At 43.4% G+C, this 26,088-nt stretch overlaps 1 protein-coding gene across 2 annotated transcripts; it reads left to right on the forward strand.

Annotated features, from left to right (window-relative positions):
• The first annotated feature begins 4,664 nt into the window (after positions 1 to 4,664).
• Positions 4,665 to 25,520, forward strand: LOC135481332 (fatty-acid amide hydrolase 1-like). Of its 2 annotated transcripts, XM_064761169.1 has the most exons (18): positions 4,665 to 5,572; positions 6,743 to 6,963; positions 8,323 to 8,436; positions 9,872 to 9,928; positions 10,870 to 10,944; positions 11,876 to 11,950; positions 12,249 to 12,310; positions 14,866 to 15,072; positions 15,272 to 15,306; positions 15,518 to 15,642; positions 16,869 to 16,994; positions 18,605 to 18,702; positions 18,941 to 19,040; positions 19,369 to 19,412; positions 20,629 to 20,668; positions 22,216 to 22,327; positions 23,525 to 23,664; positions 24,334 to 25,520. In XM_064761169.1, the coding sequence occupies exons 2-18, from the start codon at positions 6,748 to 6,750 to the stop codon at positions 24,451 to 24,453; spliced, it is 1,746 nt and encodes a 581-aa protein (XP_064617239.1). In that variant the 5' UTR covers positions 4,665 to 5,572; positions 6,743 to 6,747; the 3' UTR covers positions 24,454 to 25,520. The 2 variants fall into 2 exon arrangements, with proteins under 2 accessions (XP_064617239.1, XP_064617240.1); XM_064761170.1 differs by lacking the exon at positions 4,665 to 5,572 and having other exon boundaries at positions 6,682 to 6,963.
• The last annotated feature ends 568 nt before the right edge of the window (positions 25,521 to 26,088 follow it).

Here is a 26,088-nt window from a genome sequence, read left to right on the forward strand (position 1 = left end):
GTTGTATTAATTTCTTTGGTTGGTGTTTTACCATGTACTCAAGAATATTTCATTCATTCGACGGCGACCAGCATTATGGTGGGAGAAAAACTGGGCAGTACCTCAGGGAAACCCACAACCACCCGCATGTTAGTGACACACTTTACCACGTAGGTTATGACTGGAGAAGAAAGCATGGGCTGGAGTTCACAGCGACCGCGTTGGTGAGAGGCTCATTGTGCCTATAACCGCTAGGCCACGTAGACCCATGTCTCAGTTGTATCTGGGGCTAGAATATACGTGTAGGTGTTATGTATGCATACTTGTATGTGGCATCCACATTAATTTATGACAGTACTGTCCCACTTTGTTTCCCAGATAATCTGTTCTTGGTATGATTAACTTGAAAGCTGCGTACACATATACGAGGTTGTCTTGTCCGGTGATTGTTTGTAATACAACCTGGGATTAAGATGAACGGGTCGAATATCTTAATCCCAGATTCAACCTAAAACTATCTGATAATTAATACGCGTACCTCGCATCAGTATATATATATATATATATATATAGGCAATTGCTAGCTCTACCCAATTTGAGGTAGATACGTACACTTTACGTTATGCTTGCAGTCTGAGTATTCTTCAATGAATGTTTATAATGTCGTGACATTTGCACAACAGTAATGTTATTGGGGAACTCTCTAATGTATAGAGGTTGGAGAAATATACAATACATGTGTGTTATCCCGATTCAATTTGACTGTGATTATTGAATTTAGCTCGGTTAAACCCTGTTGTTGATATTGGAATTCCCTTAACTTCGGAGACTCACCTCAACATTGTCTACGAGGAAACTTTAACTGAGAGTCTGTGGGGCAATTGACTTTAAATGTGATAATTCTGTAAATCATGGCAACGAACATTGGGGTGCCTAATTTTGACCCTAAGGCTGCCCCAACCACTTTTGTATCACCTTGATATCCGTGCGTTTGAACTGTATGTCACCGGCAATCGAATTAAAAACGACGATCAGAAACGTTGTCTGCTGCTACACTGTGCCGGGTTGTACAGAATGTATTTTCCACCGTGAGTGATACCGGACTTATCACTGTCGAGAAACCAACACTCCCTACGGAAGACACTAGTCTGGAAACATCTCAAAACGAAGATGAATCCGTGGACCAGTATGTGACTCGTTTAAAACAGAACGCTGTGCGATTGGTGATAATTTGTGTGGTAATTGGTGAGGAGCAAATCCGTGATCAGGTAATTGATAAATGACATTCATCACAGCTAAGAAATTCCTGGAGAGAGGGTAAGACTTAACCCTAACAAAATTAACTGACATTGCTAGAGCATTTGGGTTTGCTTTATCCCAAGCTTCTGAAATGGAAAGTGAATCGAATCCTAACACTGTGAACGATTTGTATCAAAAAGTGTCTGACCATGAACACAATCAACCAGAAAGAAACACAAAAGGCCCCAAGTGTTTCAGATGTGGTTATTCAGGTCACAAACAAAGAGATAAAAACTGTCCTGCTAAAGGAAAAACGTGCGGGAAATGTAATGTACAAAACTAAAACACATTCGACAGTACAACGACAACAAGGAACAGAATAAACGCAACTCAAAACAAGGGGGTAAAGGCAAAGTTAACTACATGCAGGACAGTGACAGTGAGGAATTCATGTTTCGTGTGCGTGACAATACAACAAGGGAAGGAACAATTCCAATTAACATTGGGTCAGTCAACATACACATGTTAATTGATTCAGGGGCTAGTTGTAATGTTATAGATCTACCTACATGGGAAAGCATGAAACGCCAAAAAGTACGGTGTACAGGAATGAGCAAATGTAATGTGCAATCTGTTGTGCACCTTGGTGTGTTGAAGTTGGACCAGAAATCAACAATCTGCAAACAGACATTGGTTTCTTAAGTCAGGTCAAATCGTGCTTTCAAGGAGTTGGAAAAATGAAAAACTATGAGGTGAAAATTCATCTAAATCCAGAGGTAAAAGCGGTCGCGCAAACCACCAGGAGAATTCCGTTCCATTTGCAATCAAAAGTGGAAGAAAAACTGGTTGAACTCGAAAAGTTGATTGAACTCGAAAAGTTGGACATAATTGACAAAATAAGTGGCCCTACGCCGTGGGTCTGTCCCGTTGTAATAGTACCGAAACCGTCGGTACTATTACATGCGACGAGCAAATGAAGCTCTGTTACGAGAATGTCACCCAATGCTGACCGTTGACGAAATCCTTCATGACATGAATGGTAGTACTGTGTTCAGCAAACTCGATTTCAGATGGGGGTATCATCAGATAGCCCTTGCAGAGGAGTCGCGCCATATTACAACGTTTGCGACTCACAACGGACTGTACAGGCACAAGCGTCTGATGTTTGGCCGAAGCACAGCTCCACTAATTTATAGGCATCCGTTTCAACAATGCATATAGGGCTGTGATGGTGCGCAGAATCTATGTGACGACATAACTGTGCCCGGGAAAGATGTTCAAGATTAGGACAACATATTGCGCGGAATTTTTGAGACATTATCAGAGAGAGGTACGACATTAAATGTTGAGAAATGCCGGCTTAGAATGAACAAACTGATATTTATGGGAATAGACTTCTCTGACTAAGGCATTAGCCCGAACAAATCCAAGGTGTAAACTGTAGTACATGCGAGGTCTCCACGGACAGCAACTGAGGTAAGGAGTTTCCAGGGTCTGGTGAACATAATGCTAGATTTATCCCGGACCTAGCCTCACTTTCGAAGCCGTTACGCCGACTGACGAAAACAAAGAACGCTTCGTTCGTTTGGGGACGAGAGCATAAAGGGTCGTTCGAAAAATTGAAACAGAGACTGTGTCAAGCTGAAACTAGCGTATTTTGACCAAGGTGCGAAAACGAAAAGCACGGTGGTCGCGGATGCTAGCCCAGTGTTATGCAGTTGTGATGCCAGCCGTAGTTTAACTGACGTGGAGAAGCGGTATTCTCAGACTGAGAAAGAAGCGTTATCTCTGCTGGTATGGGCCTGTGAGAGGTTTCACTTGTGTATATACGTGTCTGATTTTGACTTAATCACAAACCACACGACCAGGAAGTGATATATTCGGAGCAATCCAAACCATCAGCCAGAGTAGAATGCTGGCTTCTACGTCTTCAGCAATACTCGTTCACCGTAAAATACCGACCTGGAACGATAGCAGACGCGATGTCTAGGTTACCGCCGATTGGTAAGCTGACATTGGCAGGAATGTGGCTGAGTAGTACTACGATTTGTTGGAGAAGTTTCTGTTGCACCGAACGCCCCTGATGTCGAACGTGAATCAGCGAGATACACCGAGATATGTGAGTTGCGACAGTAAGTGCTGACATGGGATTGGATGTCAGCAAGTATAAAGCGATCATACTGAACATGAACTGACCGTGTTAGGAAAACTTGTTGTAAGGGGAATACGACTAGTTATTCCTCGTAAGTTAAGACGTCCGGTGATTCGTCATTGACCATCAAGGCATTTTCAAGACAAAAATCCTCCTGAGTATTTAAGTATGGTGGCCCGGTATGGATAGAGTTGCAGGGACATTTTGTAAACAGTGTCACTCATGTCAACTTGTGAGCCAGGCACCACCGCCAGAACCAATGCAGAGAACCATTTTACCATCTGCTCCGCGGGAAGATTTAGCTGTTGATTTGATGGACCCGTTACCATCAGGTGACCATATCTTGGTACTGGTAGATTATTACACACACGTTACTATGACATAGCCATATTGAAATTGACTTCTTCAGCAAATGTGATAGACCATTCAGAGAAGATGTTTGTCATATGTGGAGTTCATGCAACCATATCCAGTGACAATGAACCGTAGTTTGTGTCTGAGAAATATGAAAACTTTTAAGGGTAAACGGAATAGTTCATCGTAAAATCACGCCCCTATGGCCTCAGGCTAAATGGAGAGAATGAGCACCAGAACCGAACATTGCTAAAAGCATTAAGAATCGCTCAAGCCGAAGGTGGAAACTGGCGAAAGCAACTTAAGAAATTTCTTTTCGCCTGCCATACAACACCACATTCGACAACAGATGTTGGTCCGTCCAAGTTACTTTTTGGTCGCGAGCTGAGAACTAAGCTACCAGAATTGAGAAATGACGAACTAGTAACTGATTTTGGTGTACGAGATGTTGACAGCGAGTGGTAAAGATTACCTTGATAACAGACGTAATACAGGTGGGAGACACAGTGCTGTTACGAAAGCAGCGCCAGAACAACCCTTCGACACAGTATGAGGATGTCCCGTACACTGTAAAAAGGAAGGACGGAAACCAGTTGATTTTTCAGTGAACAGAAGGCGCGACTTTTTGTTGAAATTCCAGTTTTGTGAGGAAGTATCATGGCAATCCTCCTTCAGTCAGCAAACCAGAAGCATTTATATCTGACAACGCATCCGATGGAGAGCCTGAATCAGATGTTCTACTGTCACAGTTAATCTGTAGACCTGTGCGCACCAGATATTTGTAACCCGCCATAAGTCAGCATACTAGAAGCAGTTTTATCTGATAACACATCAGATGGAGAGCCTGAATCAGATGCTCAACTATCACAGCTAAGCTGTAGACCTGTGCGCACCACATATTTGTAACCCGCCATAAGTCAGCAAATCAGAAGCGGTTTTATCTAATAACGAATCCGTTGGAGAGCTTGAATCAGATACTCAACTGTCACAGCCAAGCTGTAAACCTGTGCGCGCCAGAAATTTATGTGTTGATTAATAATTTTAAGAAACTGACATGACGACTGTAGGTCATGTGCAAAGCACATATAAACATAAATTTTAGGTTAAATGTTCGCAAATAACTGGTCATATTATTGACATAAGTTTTGCAAATGTCAGTATTCATTTTAAAGTTCTAAAACAGACATAATTTTGTCATTTGATTATCATGCTATAGAAGTGTAACAGAGTAACACAGCTGATATATTAATTTTTGATTTTATTTTGAAAACAAGGAGGGATGTAGTGTCTTGACATTTGTACAAGAGCAATCCTATAGGGGAACTCTGTAATCTGAGAGGTTAGAGAAATGTACAATACATGTGCGTTATTCCGATCCAACTCGTCTGTGACTATTGAGATTAGCTCGGTTAAATCCTGTTGATAATGTTTATATTCCCCTAACTCACCATTCACCGAGTTCCGAGCAAGGTCAACGATGACATAATTTCTGAAAAAAAATAATGAAGCTGAGACCTGTATATATATACTGACAGCCTCAGGGGTAGTAGGCCTCCATGTACATTGTATAGGAATCAGGATAAAACGCCGACCGTGTACCTACCGAGTGCACATTGCACAGTACACAGGTATGCACAAACAGAAAGCTGACAGTAACGGTGTCTCCCTACTTGGCTGCACCGACCTTGCGCTCACAGCCGATATCCGGACCCCAGCTGTGTTGAGCGTGGATTGAGCCGTACACGTAACACACGTGCGGCATATGCTCTTATTAACAACCTGCTCTACCGACGTAAGCCAACATAAGAAGTTTATCCACGTCGCTGGCTGCCTTGTGGTACCGTACATGTAAGTAGTACGATACGGCCAAACGAAGGACAAGATCGGGCATTAGGCAGGAACACGTGCTATGTACATGTATGCAGCGCTCCCTGGTAGGCAGTCTTGAACATGGCAGTGACCCACTTTAGCTCGGCTACATGTACGTACATACATGGACACAGACCCCCATTACATCTTCCGTTTTTCGGTAGGGACGAATGTAACTCTGTGTATTTTAGGGTGTAAAGTCTTTTTTTGCAGCCAGCCTGCCGTTTTTGGTGTACGTTTTAGGAGTGACGTCCCCTTGGCGTTGCTAGGCACCCCTCTGAGCTGCCGGCACTGAGATACAGCGCTAAACGCTAACATTGTCGCTTATGGAAAACCCATGGGGGTCTGTGGCCACATGCGTAGGCCCGTTATGTCACCGTAGCGAATCTTTACTGCCCCAAGGGGTGTTGATAGGCCTGCTCCACGCCCGGCTGGCATATATGTGATAGCCTGGCATACTTGTACATGTCACAAGCGTACACAATCCTGGGCAGCGTAATCTCCACACACCTGTGTCTTTATACATACACCAGTGTTTGCTTGTTCGAATATATGACACGACATCCGATAGACCTAGTCACAATAGTCCGACAACAGACAAATCATCGCATACGCCCAGTCACAATATTCTGACACCAGACACGACGTATCAAACACCCAGTCACAATATTCTGACACCAGACACTACGTATCAAACACCCAGTCACAGTATTCTAGCACCAGGCACGACATCCCATACACCCAGTCACAATATTCTGACACCAGACACGACATCCCATACACCCAGTCACAATATTCTGACACCAGCCAATCCCCAACACGATATGTTTAAAATAATGAAAGTCCATATTTGAAAAGTTGTTTCAGTTCATAAATCAGTGGGATAGCCGAATGAAAACAAGGAAGCAATTGTATTGGACAAAAGAGCGGTTCTGAGAACGCATATGGGGCTTTCTCTAGATCTTTGTATACAGCAGTATTAGGTCAGTGTAGGAAAGGGTATGTTAGATGTAATGTTAGGGAGATTGACTTTGACCTATCCTTCTTTTCTCCATTTAAAGAGTATTCATACAGTACATTTACTTCTGTGTCCTTGAACACCAGTTAGATGACTGCATGACTGATTCAGAGATATCTTTTTTTTTTCAGGCGAAATGAGACCATATATTGTCAGCTCGGAATGTCCGTCGATGACACTGTCACTTAAAAGGTTAGCAAACGCAGCAGCAGTGTTGTCTGTTACCTTGGCAACAACATACGGAGTTTATGTCATCATACGACAACGAAACCGATTGATAAAAGTCAACAAAAAGAGGAAAGATTGTTCTGCTTCAAAGAAACGTCTGCAGCTTCACCTTGAAGATATTGAGGTAAGGCCAGTAAGTAGGTAGGTAATCAGGGTGTCGAGGTAAGACCAGTGAGTTGACAAGTAGGTAGGTAATCAGGATGTTGAGGTATGACCAGTGAGTTGACCAGTAGGTAGGTAATCAGGGTGTCGAGGTAAGACCAGTGAGTTGACAGGTAGGTAGGTAATCAGGGTGTTGGGGTAAGGCCAGTGAGTTGACAAGTAGGTAGGTAATCAGGGTGCTGGGGTAAGACCAGTGAGTTGACAAGTAGGCAGGTAATCAGGGTGTCGAGGTAAGACCAGTGAGTTGACAGGTAGGTAGGTAGTCAGGGTGTTGAGGTAAGACCAGTGAGTTGACAAGTAGGCAGGTAATCAGGGTGTCGAGGTAAGACCAGTGAGTTGACAAGTAGGCAGGTAATCAGGGTGTCGAGGTAAGACCAGTGAGTTGACAGGTAGGTAGGTAGTCAGGGTGTTGAGGTAAGACCAGTGAGTTGACAAGTAGGCAGGTAATCAGGGTGTCGAGGTAAGACCAGTGAGTTGACAAGTAGGCAGGTAATCAGGGTGTCGAGGTAAGACCAGTGAGTTGACAGGTAGGTAGGTAGTCAGGGTGTTGAGGTAAGACCAGTGAGTTGACAGTCAGCTGTATTAAGTTGAATGATAATTTCCTAGCCCATACTAATTAGTGTTAAGTAACTTACCATAATAGAGGTTTGTATTGGTACAGGCTAATCCGGGAACTTTTCGGATGCCTCTTAAATTTGTACTTTTGCTGCCGCTTACCTCCAGCCCCGATTTGACTGCGGCGTTAAGTTAGGAGGTTTTGTCAGGTTGCCTCCCTGTCCGAGGGCGACGGTATGCTCGGGGTGCTCATGTCTGCTGCACTCATGAACATCTGGCCGCAAAATGACGCGAAAGAACAATCCAATGAATGCAATAGTCTGCAATTTGTCAATGTATAAATCAGGGAGACGGTCGCGGCTGAATGGTTAAGTTCCTTACCTTTCAATATCTTCGACCTCCGAGACGTGAGTTCAATTCCATTCTTGGACGGATGCAACCTCCCCCTGGTTCACCTTGTTCTCGGGGTCTTGGGGTAAGAAGCGGTCGATGGGACTGTCTCGGGTTTAGCATCAAGTCTGGTGGACAGTACTTTCCATCTATCAATATAAAGTACGTCACAGATGAGAATATGCTCTAGTTACTTACGCAAGGCCAATCATTTCCCCCAGGCACTCCGCATTTGTCCATCAACCAAACTGTCCGCCGTGATTTATGGCACAAGGCAAGATTTAAGTCATACGTTCACATCAGAACGTTGTGTTAAACATTTTATGTTAGTCGGTAAAATAAACATGTACAGTAATATACATGAAACATTTTCCAGAGATCTGAGGGAATAGATGAAAACATCACCGAGCTGGACTTCACCGACCTTCAACAACGACTCCAGGATGGAGCTTTGGACGCAGTAACTGTGCTTCGTGCCTATCAGCAAAAGGTATATACATGTAGAAGAAAGCAAATTTGCGTTTTGAAGAAGAGGGTAATTACGATATTGTCAAATAATACACAAAATAGGTAAACCATAACAGTACAATAAATCCGAGGCTGGCATGTGTTACACAGCGAACTTACACACAGACACAAATACATTTACTACTTAAAATAAAAGACTAAAAACCAGAGCACCGGTGAGTGTGGTAGTTTACAAATTGTTCGCAGGTAACAGGATAGAGATTAAAAACAGACCAGCGAGGACAGTGTGATAACTGGCAAATGGTCACAAGTAACCGGTGAAATACGGCCTCTTGTCAATTTACCTCAGTTAGGGTTTTATTCTAAATGTTAAAATAGTGGCTCCATGGCTTAAGCAAAATTAGGTAAAAAATATGCAGCGATGTTGATTGCAATATATAATATATGTCACTGATCTAGAATTACTGATTACTCTAAATTCTGTATTGTCATAACATTTAATATACAGACACAGTAAGGCAGTTCAAAGGAACCAATGTTGAATTCTGGGTGACGTGAAGGGCCGTGTTTTTTTACACAGTTTATTTGCAGCTTTAAATGGAATTCGACCTTATTACGACCTACCATGGCGGCACTTGTCCCCTTATAGCAGGCCGGTGTCAGTACTACCTCTCCACAGGGACGTCATGACCAGATACGGTGCCGCAAGCAGGGACATTATGCTGACACCTGGCTGATCATCAATGCTCTCAAGATGAGCGCTTCCACTTCCACATTAACGTTCTGAAAGTAACAACAAAAATGATTGTGTTGATGCCATAGGTTTATGGCGCAGCTGCTGTGTATGTTAGAAGAACATTGTCTACTCATTGAAGCCTTTATTTATTTATTTGTTTATTTACGCCGTACTCAAGAATATTTCACATATACGACGGCGGCCAGCATTATGGTGGGAGGACACCGGACAGAGCCCGGGGGAAACACATGACCATCCGCAGGCTGCTGGCAGATCTTCCCTGAAGCCATTATATGGTATGAAGTCATAATGTCAAGCTCCACTTAGTAAGTTTAATCAACGCTATTTTAAACAAATCGAAAAAAATTCTTTTGTGGTTTATACCTTTTTTCGTTTAAGGGTTTCAATCTTGCTGTCAGCTCCATAAAACACCAATCAAATGAATAAATAATTTGCTTGGCTTGGCTTTGCGTGGCTCGAACTTCTTTCCGGTAGGTACAAGGTGATAACCAACGAGATCATGACGGAATGATGCGGTAGTTCCGTGAACATAACGCAAAGAAGATTTCGTGAAACTTAGCCCTGAATCCGATTTTACGAAACTTTCTTAGTTTTTTGTTTTAACCATGAGTGTTGCTTAACCAACAATTAAATGGACTATATCCGTATTTTTTTAAATTGCCCATAAGTCCTGTTATAGAAATAATGTTTTGTAACACAGGCTTTGAGAGTCGACAGAGAGCTGAACTGTATCATAGAGCCTATAGCTGAGGCAGAGGTAAGTATAACAAAATGATCACTAGCCTGTTTGTAGGCCTATAGTCAAATATATCTCTACTGTATCGATTGAACAATGTACAGGACAGTGTAAGTTTGGCAGCGTGAGTTATGTGTAAGTTTGGCAGCGTGAGCTATGTGTAAGTTTGGCATCGTGAGTTATGTGTAAGTTTGGCAGCGTGGGTTATGTGTAAGTTTAGCAGCGTGGGTTACTATAAGTTTGACAGCTTGAGTTACGTATAAGTTTGGCAGCATGAGTTACGTGTAAGTTTGGCAGCGTGAGTTATGTGTAAGTTTGGCAGCGTGAGTTACGTTTAAGTTTGACAGCTTGAGTTACGTTTAAGTTTGGCAGCGTGAGTTATGTGTAAGTTTGGCAGCGTGAATTACGTATAAGTTTGGCAGTGTGAGTTACATATCAGTTTGGCAGCGTGAGTTACGTATAAGTTTGGCAGCGTGAGTTATGTGTAAGTTTGGCAGCGTGAGTTATGTGTAAGTTTGGCAGCGTGAGTTACGTATAAGCTTGGCAGCGTGAGTTAGGTTTAAGTTTGGCAGCGTAAGTTATGTGTAAGTTTGGCATCGTGAGTTACGTATAAGTGTGGCAGCGTTGGTTATGTGTAATTTTTGCAGCGTGAATTATGTGTAAGTTTGGCAGCGTGGTTTATGTGTAAGTTTGGCAGCGTGAGTTGTGTGTAAGTTTGGCAGCGTGAGTTACGTATAAGTTTGGCAGTGTGAGTTACGCATAAGCTTGGCAGCGTGAGTTTGTCAGGCGTTTCAGTAAAATGTAAAATATTGCGTTTGTCGCCTATTGGTAACGGCACTAATGGTCAACTGTATAATATTCTGAGAAATTGGTTTCTTTTGTTTTTTTTTTCCATAAGCATACATGGACAAGTGTTAAACTCATGGTTCCTCGCCAGTAATATTGACTTGTGTATTGCACAGGACTGGGCAAGAAATTCTAACCAGGGACCTCTGCACGGCATACCAATCAGCCTAAAGGACTACACACCCATAAAGGTAACTAATTGTTCTCATTTTGGTAGAAAAACTTCTGTTGAGTAAACGTTATCGGTCACAGTTTTAAGTAACTTTGGCAGTTTTTGAAAACATTATTGCCGTCATTGTGCATTGGTGTGTTAATTGATGGAGCCACGAATACAGTGGTCTTTTTTGGGTCACATGATTAAGCGATCAGTCACGGATACATTGGCAGTGATCAAAAAGTACTTGACTGGTTACTTGATAGAGCAATCAGTCACGGATACATTGCCATTGGTCTTTGGAGGGTTACGTGATAGAGCAGTCAGTCACGGATACATTGCCAGTGGTCTTTGGAGGGTTACGTGATAGAGCGATCAGTCATGTGTACATTGACAGTGGTCTGTGGTGGGTTACTTGATAGAGCGATCAGTCACGTGTACATTGGCAGTGGTCTGTGGTGGGTTACTTTATACAGCGATCAGTCACGTGTACATTGGCAGTGGTCTGTGGTGGGTTACTTGATAGAGCAATCAGTCACGTTTACATTGGCAGTGGTCTTTGGTGGATTACTTGATAGAGCGACCAGTCACGGATAACCTAACGGTGATCTTTGGGGGAGGGAGGGGGGGTGGTGGTTACTTGACAGAGGAATGTGGACAGACAGGGTATGAGGCTTGCGAACTTTTCAAATCACCCTGACTCAGCTTGACTCACCCTGACTCAGCTTGACTCACCCTGACTCAGCTTGACTCTACGTCACACACTCTCTCAACAATCGTTTGTGGTCGATTGATTCAAAATACGTAAAACAGAAAAAATTGCGATAGATGCACATAAATGTACGAAGGCATAGGTTTATATTAGTGGACTGTGTCTTTGTTGAGTTAGTATAGTATGGTCCTGGTTGCAGTGCTTGGGAAACTATCCACTCAGCTGTTCTAATGTTGTAATTGCTTGTTTACTTCAGGGGTACGACTTCACCTTAGGTGGCTGTGCCAATTTGCTGGGAATGGCTCACCCGATGGATGCCTCCTTCATTCAGGTACTGCACATACGCGAGGAACATATTTGTAATATTTCTCTTTTATAAGGCATACCTGCGCCTTGGGACAAGTCATTAACTTACGATTATCAGTCTTTAGAAGATTCTATTTATTATATTCTTATTTATTCATTTATCTCAATGTAAAAGTTTCAGTAACAGCTTGTTCAAAACTATTTATCTAAACTTGGCACTCCAAGTACTTTTTCTTGATATTTCGAGGTCTCCATAGACAATGTAAAACAGGTAAGGCACGGCAGGGAACTTTGTCAGACAATGTAGAACACGTCTGTTACAGGTTTTGAAGAAACAGGGAGCAGTTCCGTTTGTGATTACTAACGCCCCACAGATGCATCTGTCGTAAGTAAAGGGGATGTGATCATAACCAACACGAGAGATCCGTTTGTGATTACTAACGCTTCTCTGAAACATTTGTCGTAAGTAAAGGGAATGTGGTGATAACCAACACGAGAGACAAGTTTGTCATTACTAATGCTCCCCTGACACATCTGTCGTAAGTAAAGGGAATGTGGTGATAACCAACACGAGAGACCCGTTTGTCATTACTAACGCTCCCCTGAAACATTTGTCGTAAGTAAAGGGAATGTGGTGATAACCAACACGAGAGACCCGTTTGTCATTACTAACGCTCCCCTGAAACATCTGTCGTAAGTAAAGGGAATGTGGTGATAACCAACACGAGAGACCCGTTTGTCATTACTAACGCTCCCCTGAAACATTTGTCGTAAGTAAAGGGAATGTGGTGATAACCAACACGAGAGATCCATTTGTCATTACTAACGCTCCCCTGACACATCTGTCGTAAGTAAAGGGAAAGTGGTGATAACCAACACGAGAGACCCGTTTGTCATTACTAACGCTTGTCTGACACATTTGTCGTAAGTAAAGGGAATGTGGTGATAACCAACACGAGAGATCCATTTGTCATTACTAACGCTTGTCTGACACATTTGTCGTAAGTAAAGGGAATGTGGTGATAACCAACACGAGAGACCCGTTTGTCATTACTAACGCTTGTCTGACACATTTGTCGTAAGTAAAGGGAATGTGGTCATAACCATCACGAGAGACCCGTTTGTCATTACTAACGAATCTCTGACACATCTGTCGTAAGTAAAGGGAATGTGGTGATAACCAACATGAGAGATCCGTTTGTCATTACTAACGCTTCTCTGACACATCTGTCGTAAGTAAAGGGAATGTGGTGATAACCAACATGAGAGATCCGTTTGTCATTACTAACGCTTCTCTGACACATCTGTCGTAAGTAAAGGGAATGTGGTGATAACCAACACGAGAAACCTGTTGATGATTACTAACGCTTCTCTGACACGTTTGTCGTAAGTAAAGGAAATGTGGTCATAACCATCACGACAGACCCCTTTGTTATTACTAACGCTTGTCTGACACATCTGTCGTAAGTAAAGAGAATGTAGTGATAACCAACACGAGAGACCCGTTTGTCATTACTAACGCTCCTCTGACACATCTGTCGTCAGTAAAGAGAATGTAGTGATAACCAACACGAGAGACCCGTTTGTCATTACTAACGCTCCTCTGACACATCTGTCGTCAGTAAAGAGAATGTAGTGATAACCAACACGAGAGACCCGTTTGTCATTACTAACGCTCCCCTGACACATCTGTCGTAAGTAAAGGGAATGTGGTGATAACCAACACGAGAGACCCGTTTGTCATTACTAACGCTCCCCTGACACATCTGTCGTAAGTGAAGGGAATGTGGTGATAACCAACACGAGAGACCCGTTTGTCATTACTAACGCTCCCCTGACACATCTGTCGTAAGTAAAGGGAATGTGGTGATAACCAACACGAGAGACCCGTTTGTCATTACTAACGCTCCCCTGACACATCTGTCGTAAGTGAAGGGAATGTGGTGATAACCAACACGAGAGACCCGTTTGTCATTACTAACGCTCCCCTGACACATCTGTCGTAAGTGAAGGGAATGTGGTGATAACCAACACGAGAGACCCGTTTGTCATTACTAACGCTCCCCTGACACATCTGTCGTAAGTAAAGGGATTGTGGTGATAACCAACATGAGAGACCCGTTTGTTATTACTAACGTTCCGAAGACACGTCTGCCGCAAGGAAACGAACCGTGGTCAGAACTAAAACGAGTGTTCCGTTTTTCATCACTAAGTCCACCAAGTCACCTGTTGTACCTAATGAGACTGTGGTCATAACCAAAGAAGCTTTAAGTTTGTCATTGTTAACGCTTCACAGTCAAATGTCGTTAGTACGGGAAGTGAGGTTGAGGAACCAAAATCAGTGCAGTGGTCTTAGAAAACCACACATTTGGCACAGATGGAACAGACAATTAACATGTCCTTACCTGAGTCAGAAGTGCAGGGCTCTTATTTCATTTTCTGACAAGCATTCGGCCATTGTATCAAACAATCAGTGAGTTAATTTGGGATTTGGCTAGTCTATATCGTTTACAGTAGTACACCATATCAGTTACATTAGTACACTGTATCAATGACAGTAGTGCATTGTATCAGTTACAGTAGCACACCGTATCAGTTAAAGTAGTACATCGTATCAGTTACAGTAGTACAACGTATCAGTTACATTAGTACACTGTATCAGTTACAGTAGTACACTGTATCAGTTACAGTAATACAACGTATCACTTACAGTAGTACAACGTATCAGTTACATTAGTACACTGTATCAATGACAGTAGTGCATTGTATCAGTTACAGTAGCACACCGTATCAGTTAAAGTAGTGCATCGTATCAGTTACAGGAGTACAACGTATTAGTTACATTAGTACATCGTATCAGTTACAGTAGTGCACCATATCAGTTACCGTAATACACCTTCCCCTCGGCCCTCAACACATATCTTATTTTCATCTTTTCAGGTTTGCCTGCGTTAATCCCCTCTTCGGATACACGGGTAATCCCCATAACCCCGCTAGGACCCCCGGGGGTTCATCCGGTGGAGAAGGAGCTTTGATTGGAGGCCACGGATCTATTCTTGGTATAGGTACTGACATGGGAGGAAGTGTCCGGGTACCGGCGGCTTTCTGTGGCACCTGTGCTCTGAAACCCACGCATGAGCGCTTTAGGTATGGATGGTGTAACATACGTATATGTGCGGTTATAATCAGCCCGATGCACAAATGTTACAGCAAACTATTTGTAGTGTTTGAGAAGGAATTGAAATAGACATCTGAATCTTGAAAGCACGCTAGTAAGTATCTTTGTACACTCACTTTTTGAATTTCACGTCCTGTACTTGTTATGCGTGTTGTTTTTCTCTTTCAGCTATTTGGGATACTTTCCTATCATGCAAACAATAGGTAAGAGCTTGAACGCTTTGGAGTATTTCGACAATTTTGTGTTCTGTTACGGCATTGTTGGCTGTTTATGTTAAGTTGTACAAACTGACTAAGCAACAAAACCGGTAGTCCATTTATTCTGTTCGAATCTCACTTCCAGTGTTCATTACTTGTGTAGAGCTGTTCTATGCTGCACAAAACCGTTAACTTGTTATAATTTTCAACCTTGTAGTTGCCCCGACCACGGGCCCGATGGCTCGAGATGTCACCTCACTGGTTGCCTTTATGAGGGCCGTCCTTGTCCCAGACTTGTGGACAATAGACCCTACTACCCCACCCATGCCGTTCAGAGAAGAGGTGAGCGGAAAGTCACAACCGAAAGTATTTACCCGCGGTTACAAAATATCCAGTTTGATTACATGAGGTCTTTCCTAGTGTTGACAGGTATTTGCCTTTTTCCTTGTTCACCCACAAGCAGGCCTCTCAACCTTCCAAATTGTCCCTTTAAACAAAAACAAAACACTTAGATTAGGCCTTGCTTTCTTCAGTTAAGATGATGCCAGACACTGTCAAAATAGTGACGTAATTTAGATTGGATAAACCGCCGAAATGAAATTTCCTTGATCCGGTTAGTTTTAGTGACACGGTGCCGAGATACGGTGGTGTGATCCGGTTAGTTTTAGTGACAAGGTGCCGAGACATGGTGGTGTAATCCGGTTAGTTTTAGTGGATACGGTGCCGAGACACGATGCTGTCATCCGGTTAGCTTTAAGGATACGGTGCCAAGACACGGTGTTGTGATCCGGTTAATTTTAGTGATACGGTGCCGAGACACGGTGTTGTGATCCGGTTAGTTTTAGTGACACGGTGCGGAGACACACGGTGTTGTTATCGGGGTTGTGTATCTGCGATGACATAACTCATGTTTGTATGATGGTTGTGCAACCCTATACTCAAGAATGTTCATTTATGTGCATAGGAACATAAACCATCGACCTTCAACAAGTTACTGATGAACCTTACCACATATATATGTGGCGCAGATATACGCACCATACTGGCTGAAGACATATGACCATCAACGAACTTTATTGTTTTACAGTTGTGTTGTATATAAAATATTCACCCATATTGTTGTACTGTTGTGTTGTATATAACATATTCACCCCTATTGTGGTACAGTTATTTGTATATAACACATACAACCATTTTGTCCCACTGTTTTGTATATGATGTATACATTCATAATGTTGTACCGTCAGTGATTGAAGCCAAGGTGTTAGCACGCCAGCGCAGAGTAATGACCCAGGAGCCTCTTACCAATGTGATCGCTGTGAGTTCAAGTCCAGTTCATGCTGGCTTACTTTCCGGCGTAAGTGGGAAGGTTTTTTTGCAGGAAACTGCGGATCATCGTGGGTTCTGCCCGGTTTCCTCCCACCATAATGCTGGTCACCGTGGTATAAGTGAAATATTCTTGAGTACGGGGTCAAACTCCAATCAAATAAATAAATAAATAAATAAATAAATAAAGCCATGTTTCTCAGATTGTATGAAACTAGAAAACTTTTGTACATTTGTCCCAGATTTACACCACACACAAGCCATTACGAATTGGGTATTATAAAGACGATGGTTATGTGCCGTGTATTCCAGCGTATCATCGGGCAATCGATCTGGTCAGAGAGGTCCTGGAGAAACAAGGTCACACGGTATGTACATGTACATGTATGGCATGTCGTCCAGATGTAAGTGTACATGTATGGCATGGCGTCCAGATGTAAGTGTACGTGTATGGTATGGCGTCCAGATGTAAGTGTACATGTATGGCATGGCGTCCAGATGTATGTGTACATGCATGGTGTGGCGTCCAGATGAAAGTGTACATGTATGGCATGGCGTCCAGATGTAAGTATACATGTATGGCATGGCGTCCAGATGTAAGTGTACATGTATGGCATGGCGTCCAGATGTAAGTGTACATGTATGGCATGTCGTCCAGATGTAAGTGTACATGTATGGCATGGCGTCCAGATGTAAGTGTACATGTATGACATGGCGTCCAGTTGTAAGTGTACATGTATGGCATGTCGTCCAGATGTATGTGTACATGTATGGCATGCCGTCCAGATGTAAGTGCACATGTATGGCATGGTGTCCAAATGTAAGTGTACATGTATTGCATGTCGTCCAGATGTAAGTGTACATGTATGGCATGGCGTCCAGATGTAAGTGTACATGTATGGCATGGCGTCCAGATGTAAGTGTACATGTATGGCATGGCGTCCAAATGTAAGTCCTGATCTCAAGTCTGAAGCATATTAATGACAAATCAAATTTGCCGATCTTCTCAGATCAGCCTCTCTCCTGATCGCCCTCGTTCTCCTGATCGCCCTCATTCCCCTGATCGCCCTCATTCCCCTGATCGCCCTCATACCCCTGATCGCCCTCATTCTCCTGATCGCCCTCATTCCCCTGATCGCCCTCATTCCCCTGATCGCCCTCGTTCCCCTGATCGCCCTCATCCCCCTGATCGCCCTCATCCCCCTGATCGCCCTCATTCCCTTGATCGCCCTTATTCCTCTGATCGCCCTCATTCCCCTGATCGCCCTCATCCCCCTGATCGCCCTCATTCCCCGTCTCCCCTGTCCCTCGAACAGCCTTTTCCCCGATCAACATCTTCTCAATCACCATGTCCCCCGATCATCTTGTGCCCCGATCTCCCTGTCCACGGTTACCTTGTCCCCCGATCACCTCCCGACCACCTTCTGCCCCCCAAAACACCTGATCGCCCTCTCTACCTGCTCGCCCTCTCCACCTCATCGCCACTTCCGCCTGATCGACCTGTAAAAACCGATCGCCTTCACCACCTGATGGCCCGCTCGACCTGATGGCCCTCTCCACCTGATAATCCTCTTCACCTGGTTGCCCCCTCCACCTGATCGCCCTGTCCACCTGATTGCCCTCTCTACCTGATCACTCTCTCCACTTGATCGCTCTCTCCGCTCAATCGCCGTCTCCACCTCCTCGCCCTCTACACCTGATCGCCCTTTCCACCTGATGGCCTTCACCCGTTGGCCATCTCAACCTGATCGTCCTCTCCACTTGATCGCCCTCTCCACCAAATCGCCATCTCCACCTGATCACCATATCCACCGCCAAACCAGAACTCACTCCCCAAGCGCTCTGCCCGCCCTCTCCGCTCTATCGCCTTCCGTCCTATAACCCTCCCCACTATAACCCTCCCCCGATTTCCCTGTTCCCCGATTTCCCTGTTCCCTGATTGGTTTTCCTCATGGACTTGTACATCTCCATGCTTCAGCTGGTGCCCTTCCAAGTGCCGGATGTGAAGTATGCCATAGAAGACGTGGGACTACGTGCTATTTTAGGGGATGGAGCGGAATTTATGAAGCTTATATTGTGAGTTTAATATGAGGATACAGTAGTCTTTGCGAACAGTTGTAAAATTCCAGACTTATATATTGATAAATTTTGCAACATTGGCCACCAATTACCGATTGACAGTTATTGTTATAACAGATATTATTATCCGCTATTAATTGTGTGCTAAATACGTTTTACGTAAGCCTGTGTGAAAAAGACGGCTTGGTAAACCATTGAGAACTTCACAGAAATCATTACGATTTCTAATTGCCAGAACAGGGGATGAGGTGAGCCGTGACCTTCTGTTTCCCGTCTGGAAACTGTGGATGCCTAAATGGCTTAGACGGATCGCCTGCTTTTTCGAAAGCTTTAGTGTGAGTATATGTATCTAATCATGGTTAAACATACGAACGTTATGTAATGAACTAAAAGAAAAGGCCATTCAGTCAAAACGTTGCTTATTGTTATTGCTTTGTTGTTCAAAGTATAAGTGTAAGTGGCTTTTTGCTGGTCATGTAGCTTTGGTGATACGGCATCTGCATTGAGACCTTGGGGGGTGGACTTTGTAAATTGCAGAGAGTGTATATCCCATATGCGTCCAAAACACGTGATGGCACATGCCTTGGTTTTTCGTTGAAAATTGCACAGTGTGGAAATAAGACTGTCTTTTTATTTGTTTAAATTTTTAAATCTTTTTTATAGGATAAGCGGAGGAGCAAAGTTCTTCAGGCGACATGTGCTTACAAGTAAGACAATCGTAATAAAATAATGCTTCCCATTTTATGATGATCCATTTGAAAAGTTCTCACATGAAATGTTAAATAAATACCAGTAAACTGGCAGCAAATCTATATATTCATTAGGTTTTCAAGCCTTTCGGTTTGAAATCCTATAGGAGTTTTTAGGATTATTATTATTTTTCTCGACGAAACTGTGTCACGTTTTTGGAGAAAACGATCAGCCAGAAATTCATGAAACTTCAGTATGTTTTAAGGTAAGGGTTACGTGCCCTGTAACTTTTGAGCTGATTCGGTCTCTTAAATTGGTGGCCATATTTGGAGTTCAACGAAAACTATCCGAGGGTAATGAATCTACTGACATCAAAATACTGCATGTGTTTTCTCCATGGCCTTTTCCAACATTTTGTAGTTTTTCGATTTTTATGTAAATTAGTCTTTCGCTGAAATTTGAAAATAGTGCAAAACTAGGTAAATGTAACAAACGGTCAAGAAAACGGCAAAACCTTCTTTACTGTGGGAAATAGTACATATGATGCAGTTTTGGACAGTGATTCCGAACATGCAATTTTTGCAAAACCGGAAGTATGACATCAAACCGGAAATATAACTAAAAAATCGCACTTTCCTAATCTGAAAAATTTCTGCAGCTAAAACGGCATGGTGAAACTTAGGTTTAATCTAAACATTCAGATGTACGGATATACAATGAGTGAGCAAATGAGTTTTAGTTGAAACAGCGGAAGTGATGATGAGTGAAACTCTTTGTTTTATTTAAAAAATTCTAAACTTGTTACCTGACGTAGTCTAACATCGTGATCACGAAATCGAAAAGCGCAATTTCCCGCATATTTGCAGGTCACGTGAAATAACAGTTTTACGGCTGTTGTCTTCATTATCTCTCATCTGTATTGCTGTAATATAGTTGTGTATGGTAATGACACTCTGCGTGCGAAAGGGTTTAAATGTTTAGCCGTCCGCAACTGTTTGAACAGGTTTACTTCCCAGTTTGGCTGCTGTAGGTACAGGTGTAGATTATGAAGAGTTTTAATCTCACCGGTGCTTTGATGTCGGTAACTTTCTTTATGGCGTTTTAAAAATGTTTAGGGCAATGTTCAGTACACAGTAAGCCTTTTGAGTTGACTCGAGGTTGTCATTACAAATAGATTGACACTTTTTCTACACGCCCTTTTCACTTTACTAATGTGTTTTCGTCTCTCCACAGCTCTGTCTCCGACTGGTGCACTCTTACAGGCCAGGCGCGGGTATGTTCTTCTGTCAGCTCAGTATACATGACTTATATATCAAGATGGCAAGAATGGCGTGAATTGATGCAGACAGGCTATAGTTCCTATCATTTCCTTAATGAGAAGTGCTGAATGAGTCCTCATCAAGCGCCGCTCACTCGATATGACACGATTTGTCCTATGGACTAGTCGAATTCAGTTCGACAAATGGGATGAGAATGGGACAAGCCGCGTTCAGACCATGTGATTTACCAAGCGCCTGTACAATGGTATTGACGGATCTGCTCGGCAAGCGGACCGTGTAACCGCACCGTGTAACCGCCGTGTTCAGACCATGTGATTTACCAAGCGCCTGTACAATGGTATTGACGGATCTGCTCGGCAAGCGCACCGTGTAACCGCACCGTGTAACCGCCGTGTTCAGACCATGTGATTTACCAAGCGCCTGTACAATGGTATTGACGGATCTGCTCGGCAAGCGCACCATGTAACCGCACCGTGTAACCGCCGTGTTCAGACCATGTGATTTACCAAGCGCCTGTACAATGGTATTGACGGATCTGCTCGGCAAGCGCACCGTGTAACCGCACCGTGTAACCGCACCGTGTAACCGCCGTGTTCAGACCATGTGATTTACCAAGCGCCTGTACAATGGTATTGACGGATCTGCTCGGCAAGCGCACCGTGTAACCGCACCGTGTAACCGCCGTGTTCAGACCATGTGATTTACCAAGCGCCTGTACAATGGTATTGACGGATCTGCTCGGCAAGCGCACCGTGTAACCGCACCGTGTAACCGCCGTGTTCAGACCATGTGATTTACCAAGCGCCTGTACAATGGTATTGACGGATCTGCTCGGCAAGCGCACCGTGTAACCGCACCGTGTAACCGCCGTGTTCAGACCACGTGATTTACCAAGCGCCTGTACAATGGTATTGACGGATCTGCTCGGCAAGCGCACCGTGTAACCGCACCGTGTAACCGCCGTGTTCAGACCATGTGATTTGCCAAGCGCCTGTACAATGGTATTGACGGATCTGCTCAGCAAGCGCACCGTGTAACCGCACCGTGTAACCGCCGTGTTCAGACCATGCGGTTTGCCAAGCGCTGTACAGTCGCATTGACGGATCGACTCAACAAGCGCACCTTGTAATGACCGCGTTCAGACAACGCGATTTACCAAGCACTATACAATGGCGCGAAATTTTCTATTTGAAATGGACTAGTCGAATTTGACATATCGAATCGGTAAGAACACCGTGTAACCGCGGCTTTAGGCCTACATCACAAGAAGTGTTGCAGGGGACATATACATGTATATGTAATAATTTGTCGTATAATTTGATGAAGACGCCATCATATGACCATGCGGTTATCTAATGCAGGTAAGTGATGTCTGTTTCGCAGAAGAGACTTGACATCATTAAAGTTTTCGGTTATCTGAGTCTGTGGCACAAAATAATGATAACTTGGGATTTAAAGGTGATACACAGCCCTATCCTTTGTGGAATGTCGTAAGTAAAGGTCTTTATAAAAGCTTTTCAGATTTCCCTTTCTGCTCCAGACATATCGACTTCGGGTTATAAAAGAGTGGAAGGAAGAAAACCTTGATGCAGTGATCTGTCCGCCGTGCGCATGCGTGGCAATGCCTGATGGTTTAGCCACCAGGTTGGGAGGTAGGCTGGTCAAAATTTTGTTGGGTTTCATTCCAGAGATTTGAATAGAATCATTGATAGAAATGCGTATACGTGCCAGTCCCACCAAGCATGGTTTGTTAGTTTTCAGGCGGGCTTCTTATGCTCAAAGTGTCATTTATGTTGACCACTTCGGTGGCCTAATGGATAGAGTGTCCCCCTCAAAGTCGGGAGAACCGGGAACAAACCCGGGTTGGGTTATACTAAAGACTTTAAGAATGGCATTCGTGGCTGTCTGGTTTTGCACTCAGCACCGAGAGGTTAGTGGAAGCAAACTGGACAGGTTGGCGCAATGTCTGTATAATGTGACTGGATAGGATCTCATGTCTGGTGTCTTCGGCATAATGGCTTAGTTCAGTGGCGCATCCTCCGTGGCCAGCAGGCCAGCCCGGTGCAATGAACCTGGAGCTATGACCTATGAAGTCCTGCTCACGCTGCCTTCCTATCCGTTCGCTCGTGGGAAGGTCTGTCGACAACCTGCGCATGGTCGTGAATTTCCCCCTGGGCTTTGCTCGGTTTCCTCCCACCATAACTTAGTCCACCGTTATATATGCGTGAAATATTCTTAAGTGTGGCGTATAACATCAATCAAATAAATAAATAATAAATACTTCAGAGGCGGCAACGCTTTGGCGGTATGGTCTCTGCCGCAGGAAGACACAGTATATGTACATATATCTAATGACTTCTCGTCTTCAAGTACGAGGCGAAATCCCAAGCACATACAGTTACATGTACGGTATCTTTGGCAGGATGTCACGTAGGTGACGCCATCGTAATATGACGTGAGCACATGGTAATATCTTAGGCACAAGACATTATTTATGCAATCAATTCTTCCAGTTCTGTAGTTTTGTCACTCAGTGTATACACGTAGTAGCCCCTTTAATTAATTTCCCGGTGAGTAGACTTTACTTTTGAGAGACCTGCTGAGTGATTACTGCATAGGCCTAAGTTGTCTTTTTACATTTCTACATGATTTTTTAAACAGTGCAACAAAAGTAAGATCCCCACCCTCCAACGTTTTGGGGGAAACTTACTTTTGTTGCACTGTATATTTATCATATCTGTAATTTACACCATTTACTCCAGATACATGGTAGAGGGATATACGACATTATAACAAAAGCATGGTATCTCCGACCACTTCATTTGTTCCTTTATCGTTGGATTTCACAGTGATTTACAGTTACACGTTCTTGTACAACGTGCTGAATTTCCCGGCGGGTGTGGTGCCCGTCACCACTGTGAACCGTGAGGACATTACAAGATTGCAAGAGTACCCTGCGGACTGTGACGGGCAGAGGGTGATGAAACGGGTCAGTACAGCCGTTTGCATCTCATTTATTGATATATTCATTTCATTGATGCTGATGGACGTATTCTGTTCAAACATGGCTGGTCAGGTGATGGAAATCAGATGATAAAACACCGTCCTTCGCCACCTGGCAAAGCTCGTCATTCAAAGGTACAGTCGAATCAGAGAGAGCTTTATTCAGTCCCACGACCGTACTGGCCAGGGACCAAGAGAGTAACACTATAGAACACTAAGCCTGCGTGAGCCCAGCCTGGATGTCAAGTCTGTATTAGGTCACTCTCCTTGGTCTGCATCTCGAGGCTAGGGGCTAAGGACTGACGCAAATGTGTATGTTTCTGATGTTGTCTAATTTCTTCAGTTATCCACTGCAGCTGAGTCTGGAAATTCAGGAGATAATAGACTTAATATGGGTTGGATAATGACTGTACAGCCCGGATTTTAGCACTAACAAAGTGAGCTTGTAACGTTGTGGCTGTAGTCCTAAGTTGTGCCGCAATCCGGTTTAATCCCTGATCCAGCTGCCGTGGATTTCTTTGCTTCAGTCTGTATTTGTTACATCATTTTGGTGGTAAATCGATGTTTCATCTTGTTTTGTTTTTAAAATAACCCACCACCGAGTAAATCCATAATCTGAATTCTTCTCAGTAACCAACCATCTTCTGACCCTCAGGCCATGCAGGGGTCCGAAGGGATGCCGGTCGGGGTTCAATGTGTGGGCCTGCCCTTCCAGGAGGAACTGGTGTTACGTGTGATGAAAGCCGTGGAGGATGGCCTCAAGGTCCAAAGATAAGGTTGCACAGAGCAGCGATCTCACGATCTTCCCAGAGGAACTACAGTTACGTGAGATAAAAGCCGTGAGAGATAAGCTCATGACCCATTTATAAACCAGTAGAGGGCGCGCATCGTGCAAACTAATCGAGGACTACAATGAAACTTTTTCTCGTCTGGAATGGATAATGGCTTCCCTGTAACACTTTCCTTAGATTAGTACTTCATTATAATAGATTACTATTTACTCTCGCGAATGGGCGTGAATAAATGACGAGTAAGTTATGTTGAGGTTTCTTGGTATATTTCAACTTAAACCTGGAATTAACCTTTACCAGAACAAAGGTCCCTTAGTCTGGCATTTAACATAAGACTGGTATTAAGATTAAAGGCAAAGAAAACACTAATATGAAGTATGTGCCAAATGAAAGATCATTAAACACTGTCCACAAAAATAGTTCGATTTAGTGTTTTAGAATTTTCTCAAACTGATAAAATGCATTTGAAATTTTGGATTCTACGGTGGCCTTTTCTGACAGTGTTGGGCCAGGTGATGTCACATCAGATTTTTGCCACAAAACACACGGACATTTCATTATTGAAAATGCACAGATATAGAGATGTGTGAATACGCTCGCCGCATGGATCTTGACACGAGCTAATTCAAGCCCACAAATATAGAGATGTGTGAATACGCTCGCCGCATGGATCTTGACACGAGCTAATTCAAGCCCACAAATATAGAGATGTGTGAATACGCTCGCCGCATGGATCTTGACACGAGCTATTTCAAGCCCACAAATATAGAGATGTGTGAATACGCTCGTCGCATGGATCTTGACACGAGCTATTTCAAGCCCACAAATATGGCTGTAACATCACTGATACCCTTCGTTTCACCACAGACCACTGTAAAATCTGATTAAATCCATTTTACTCGATTGGAAACATTCTGAAAAAAAGAAATCAGAATATTTTCTTGTACACTTTTAATTGGTCTTTCATCTGATGTACACTTCGTTTTGGTGTTTTCTTTGCCTTAAAGGTATAACATCTAACATACATGGGGCTTAGTAGAATATTGTGACAATACGGATGCATGTAATTCCATTTTCTTAAATATTAATACATGCATAGATCTATAACTACATGTATTTTGATTTAATTTGAATTATACGGTCATTTATTTTCTTGTTGTTTAATGATATACTCAAGAATAGTATATACTAGTAAAGTGCCATGGGAGGGGAGGCGGGGGCGTCAATGTAAGGAATGGATATAAACCACTGACCTTTGGGAAGTTCACAACGGAATTTCTTTCGAGTAACTTTAGGATGTACGCCTTTTTCGTGGAAGACAAAGTGGTCTGAACAAACGTAAAACTATTGTTGTTCAGTCCCAAATCGAGTCATACCTCAGACCCTAACACAGGTGACCTTGGCACTGCCTTATATGACTTATTTGTATAGTTGATTGGTGTTTTACGCCGTACTCAAGAATATTTCATTTATACGACGGCGGCCAGCATTATGGTAGGAGAAAACCAGGTAGAGCCCGTGTGAAACCCACGACCATCTGCAGGCTGCTGAAGATCTTCCACGTATGGCCGGAGAGGAAACTAGCAGAGTGCCTTTATTTTACGTTAAACATAAAAGAA

The sequence above is a fragment of the Liolophura sinensis genome, unplaced genomic scaffold (genome assembly GCF_032854445.1).
Source record: "Liolophura sinensis isolate JHLJ2023 unplaced genomic scaffold, CUHK_Ljap_v2 scaffold_23, whole genome shotgun sequence".
Classification (NCBI taxonomy): Eukaryota; Metazoa; Mollusca; class Polyplacophora; order Chitonida; family Chitonidae; genus Liolophura; species Liolophura sinensis.

Bases quoted from the DNA above. Each gene is read 5' to 3' on its own strand.
- LOC135481332 (XM_064761169.1), top strand. From the start codon at position 6,748: ATGAGACCATATATTGTCAGCTCGGAATGTCCGTCGATGACACTGTCA. The intron at 8,437-9,871 runs GTATATACATGT...TTTGTAACACAG, and splicing joins TTCGTGCCTATCAGCAAAAG to GCTTTGAGAGTCGACAGAGA. The intron at 15,307-15,517 runs GTAAGAGCTTGA...TCAACCTTGTAG, and splicing joins TCCTATCATGCAAACAATAG to TTGCCCCGACCACGGGCCCG.